Source organism: Octopus bimaculoides, chromosome 13 (assembly GCF_001194135.2).
Source record: "Octopus bimaculoides isolate UCB-OBI-ISO-001 chromosome 13, ASM119413v2, whole genome shotgun sequence".
NCBI lineage: Eukaryota > Metazoa > Mollusca > Cephalopoda > Octopoda > Octopodidae > Octopus > Octopus bimaculoides.
In genome coordinates, this window is record NC_068993.1 from 27,798,427 (window position 1) to 27,803,994 (window position 5,568).

General features: G+C 36.2%; 1 protein-coding gene across 3 annotated transcripts in view; it reads right to left on the reverse strand.

Moving 5' to 3' along the window:
• Positions 1-1,838: 1,838 nt before the first annotated feature.
• Positions 1,839-5,568, reverse strand: part of LOC106868595 (kremen protein 1) — a 31,538-nt gene continuing 27,808 nt past the window's right edge. For 2 of the 3 annotated variants that reach the window (XR_001409314.2, XM_014913928.2), the window contains one exon: positions 1,839-2,413. Coding sequence is in view for 2 of the 3 variants with exons in the window: in XM_014913928.2 (XP_014769414.1) it covers positions 2,379-2,413 (35 nt within the window). In the remaining variant the exon portion in view is untranslated. The remainder of the gene's footprint in view (positions 2,414-5,568) is intronic. The other variant, XM_014913927.2, reaches the window with a different exon arrangement.

Below are 5,568 nucleotides of genomic sequence, written 5' to 3' on the forward strand. Positions count from 1 at the left end.
AATCACGAAATAAGCATTTTAAAGTTTTGTCGGTTTTTCATGATTATTTGCAAAATTTTGTAAGTTTGTGTTTTCTGAAAACCCTTGTGAGTTCGATGAACTCTTTGATAAATATAATGTTTTCAACACCCATGTAGCTTATATTAATCATCTATAATTCAAAATGAATAGTGGTTTTGCAAAAATGAAAACTACCTAAAAGTGTCTAAAATCGATTTCCAACGTTTTAGGTCTTCATGTTTTCTTTGAAAAGTATGGATTTCAATGAAATATTTTGTAAATATAATGATCAAAATTATTAGTAAGTGTATATTAACACATTACTTCTGAATCTGAAAAAAACTGAAAGTCATAAAACAATAATTTTCATTTCTAAATTTCGTCTGATTTTCAACATTTTCGGTGGTCGTGTTTTGTGAGAAAGTTGAGGTTTCAGTTTAAAGTTTGGTAGATATAATCTTCACTATCTGTTAATTTATATGAAGCATTTATTTCTGAATCTCACAAATAAAATTCAGAAAAAAATTAATATAAGACTTTTAATTCTAAATTAGAGAAAAGTGTCAGGCAGTTTTCTGAGAACGTTCAAGAATTCAGTGAAATATTTGTGAAATATATTGTCTACCGCTATATTAACCCATTCTTAATCTGAAAAAAGTAGGTACAGCATACGATGTATAAAATGTTGACACATAACGAACGTTGACCTAATCAGAAGACATGAACCAGTTATTGCCAAATGTGAGTGAGTGTTTTCCAAGGAGGCATGATGCAATGGCGAGAACGATTTGGAACTAGAATAGTTTTTAATACCCACATGTTAAAACTTCACTGGTCACATGTGGTGTCATGCAAATTACATGTGAAAATTTTGAAAAGCTTTCTTAAAATTTGTCAACACTTTTTCAGCGATTATGTACACATATTTTCTGAGAAATGTTTTGAATTCAGTTAATTATAATGAGTATATGAAACGCATGGTAACCAATTTAGAATCTGACAACTGTGAGTCAGCAAAATTAAAAATCACAAGTGACGGATAGTAGTCAGAGAAAGTGCAATGGCTCAGTTCAAAATTTTGGAAAGATTAGCTGATGTTTTCCAATGTATTTCTCCAAAAAAAAAAAAGAAAAGGCTGCAGTGATATGTTTGGTAAACATCATCTTCAGTGTTATTTGTGAGAAAGTTGAGATTTCAGTGTAATGTTTGGTAGATATAAGCTTCATCTATTATTTATATGAACCCATTACTTCTGAATCTGACAAATAACATTGGGAAACTTTGAAAGTCACTAGTTTTCAGAAGACTTCGTGCTGATTTCCAACATTTTCGCTTGTGTTTTCTGAGAACATTTTAGTAATATGTGTGGTAGATATAATGTTCTCAGCTGGTAGATAATGTACATTATCCCATTACGTTGGAATCTGACAAGTGTGAGTGAGAAATGAGTATTAGCGTGAGAAAAGAATAATCTTTTTATTTCAAAATTAGAGAAAGGTTTTATGCTGTTATCCGACATTTTCAGTCATCATATTTTCTGAGAAATTTGGATATTTCAGTGAAATATTTGCTAAATATATTGTCTACTGTTGTTAGTAGATATATAAAAACCCATTACTTTTCGATCTGAACAAAGTACCTTGGCAGAAGACCTCAACCAGCTATTGCCAACCAAGGCAGAAACACTTTGTAAATGAATTTGTCACGAGGCATGATGCAGTGGCGAGAATGAATCAGAACACGATTACTTCTTAGTCCCCTCAATTTAAAACTGAACTACTTACATGTGTGAACCAACATGTAAGTGTGACCAGGAGAAAATTACGAAAATTCACCAAAAGTTTACCAAAATCTTTATTTCAAAATTGTCAAATGATTTGCTGAAGATTTTCAACACTTTCTAGCGATTATATCCACAAGAAATATTTTGACTTCGGTTAAACATAGTATTTAAAGTGTGTGGTAACCAATTCAGAATCTGTGTGAGAGAGAAATTAAAAAATCACAAGAATAGTTGTAGTCTGAGAAAGTTCAATGTTTCATGTCAATATTTTATTTGCTGCTCATCCCCTATATTTTCATTTCTATGTTTTCTAGAAAAACAATTCAATGCAGTGAAATGCTTGGTAAATATGGCATTCAGAGTAGTTCTGAATCTGACAATTGTTGGGAACACTTAAATCATTAATAATGAGAAGACAACAAATTTTTATTTTAAACATTTCGTATAATTTTATGCTGATTTCTAGCATTTTGGACTTCATTCATCACTAAAATGAATATCAACCACAAAAAGGAATAAGTTTTTATTTCAAAATCTTCAAAAGTCTGATTTCTAACATTTTCGGTCGTCAAGTTTTTGGAGAAAGGGTGAGATTTCAGTGAAATGTTTCCGTGGATATAATCTTCACAACTGTAAGTATATAATGATCACAGTTTTAGTAAATATATATGGACTCATTTATTCTGTATCTAATTAGTAAAACTGAAAAAAATTTGAAATTCACTAATAAGAAAATAATTTTTCACTTCAAAATTTCCAAAAGATTTGATGTTGATTTGCAACATTTTTGGTTTTCATGATTTGTGAGAAAGGTTGAGATTTGAATGAAATGTTTGGTATGTTAATGAACTCTGTGTGAACCCATTACTTTTGAATCTGACAGATAAAATTGAGAAAAACTGAAATGAATTATTTATTGTGAATATAAGCCTGACAAAACACTTTGTACTAACTTCCAACAATTTAGGTTTTCATGTTTTCTGAGAAAGGTTGAGATTTCAGTGAAATGTCTGGTGGATATAATCTTCACATCTGTTTACCATCTTAATCTGAAAAAATTGCTGATGATTTCCAATATTTACAGGTTGGTCTATACGATTGTGGTCTTTTTGCACTTGCATACGCATTTGGATTGGTCATTGGAAACCGTATAAAAGTAGCTCATCGACACCAGAGTTTCGCCGAGAACGTCGTCGAACTTTCCCTCAACTAGCCCTTTATAGAACGCTAGAGGGGAAACTACCACCGACCGTATTGCCCGCCTGCCGGAGGGCTGTGAGCACTTGATGGCACTTTTGGTGCCAAGCGCCCCTCCTCGGTCTATACCTAACCCCGGATTACAGCTCAGTCAAAGAGACGAGCTGTGAAAAAGTGTCTCTTACAAAATGTGAACACACTTGCTTACCGTCAAGGAAATTCTGGAGATGCCGCAAACCTTCCATAGAAAGTGGAAGGGTAAGCGCACCAGCTTCGTCATCCAGTAAACAAGGTACGATAGTCAAGCGGTAATAGATGGCGTATGTGATGTACGCATTCGCCACCTCCGCTGACCTTTCTGGGAGAACTTCCTCTCGGCCCATTTCTGGGTTAGATTTGCAACCCTGCTCGTAACCTCGTCCTAGTTCTTCTCCACCTGGAAGTCCTGACCAAACCAGACTCCGAGGAACTAAACGAGACCGTCGTTCCAGCGCTCTACGACGCCATGGGACGGCATGGACTTACCTCTAGTTGCAACCCCACTGACTTTTCCGTGTTAATTTCTGTTCCTGTCACCGCTTCATATTCTTGTACTGCTTTTCCAATCAGGTCTATATGCCTGTGGGTCGAAATTATGACGGTGAAATCATCAGCGTAAGCAGACAAAATTCTCCCACATCCTCGATCACGCGGGATACCTCTTAAAGCGTCCATAAACGATAATAATGATGATGATGATGATGATGATGATGATGATGGTGATGATGATGACGACAACAACAACAACAACAACCGATAGCGACAAATGCAGAATGTGTGGTAAGACGGGTGAAACTGTATGGCACATCGTTAGCGAATGCCCGAAATTGGCACAACGCAAATACAAAAAATGCCATAACATTGTGGCAAGAACCATCCATTGGGAGCTCTGTGAAAATCATGGCGTACAAAGAGCAAAGACATGGTATGAGAAAAATCCAGAAGGCGTTACCGAAATTGAGAATTGCAAAATCCTGTGGGATGCAATGATCCAGTGCGATCACCCATCTTCGGAAACCGGACATTGTTGTTGTGAATAAAAAAGAAAGACCACGTATGATAATCAACATAGCATGTCCCGGTGACAAGAGGAGCAATGTGAAAGAAGATAAAAATAAACTATGACGATTTGATGTGGGAAATGCGAAGGTTTTGGTGAATTAAGAGAGTAGACCTGATACCAACAGTGAATGGTGCACTTGGAAGTATCAGCACTTAACTACCAACATGGCTGAAAAAAATTGGTGCAAGTGTGAATGTAGAACAGCCACAGAAATCAGCACTGCTTGGAACTGCAAGAATTTTTCGCAAGGGGTTTTGAAGCATGACCAGTTAACAAGTGTAACCTTAGTCTGCTGGCTGTGGATAGCTGACACTATCCATCATACTCAGCAAAATAAGCTGTGTTTTCCTATAGTAGTACTAGTAATAATAATAATAATAATAATAATAATAATAATAATAATACTCCCTCAAACCCATTCGAACAGGAGTTCCACCACCCACACAGACCTTGTGGATAAATAATATCCAAAACAAAATTTAAAAAAAGAGAAAAGATCTATCGATTCTCAACGAAATTAGTAGACAATCAACACAACTAAGTAACAAGAAGAAAACAAAAATACTGACAAATACAACATTACAGAAAAAGATTTACCTGAGGCAAAAGAAAAGCTAAAGCTAGATATCCTTGCCAAAGCACAAAGGATCCGCCGGTATGAGAAACGCCAACGTTTCTTTGAACAAAACAAACAGTTCAAATCCAACCCCCAAAAATTCTACCAAGAACTGGGTAAAAATAAAATAGACATTACTGCAGCACCAACAGCAGAGGTAGTGGAAGAATTTTAGAAAGAAATATGGTCGGTGAAGCAACAACCCCAGAAAAGGTCCATTAAAACAACGAACTTAGCACCTGAGCAACTCTGGACCCCTATAACAACTGAAGAGGTCACCCAGGCACTGCAAAGACTAAGCAGCTGGAAGGCACCTGGGCACGACAACATCCCCAACTTCTGGTTAAAATACCCGACAGGAATGCACAAAAAGCTAGCTTTAAAATTTTAACAACATACTAGCAGAACCAGAGACAATACCTGAATGGCTCACGAAAGGGAAAACCATCTTAATTCCCAATTCCACGGAAACGGAGAAACCACAAAACTACAGACCTATAACCTGTCCTACAATCTACAAAGCCTTTACTGCAATAATATCGCAGAAATTGAGTAAGCACCTGGAAAATAACAACCTGTTTCCAGAAGAGCTGTAAAGATCAATTGATGATCAATAAAGCCATAACTGAAGACAGCCGCAGAAAGAAGAAAAGCCTCAGTATGGCCTGGACCGACTACAGAAAGGCTTTCGACAGTGTTCCCCACGCGTGGATCCTCGAAACACTAGCCATAAACAAGGTGGCACCAATTATTATAAAATATATAAGGCACTCTATGAATAAATGGCAGACAGTGCTACAGCTCCAAACAAAAGAGAGACTCATGAAAACGAAAGCCATCTCCATTAGAAGAGGAATATTCCAGGGAGAC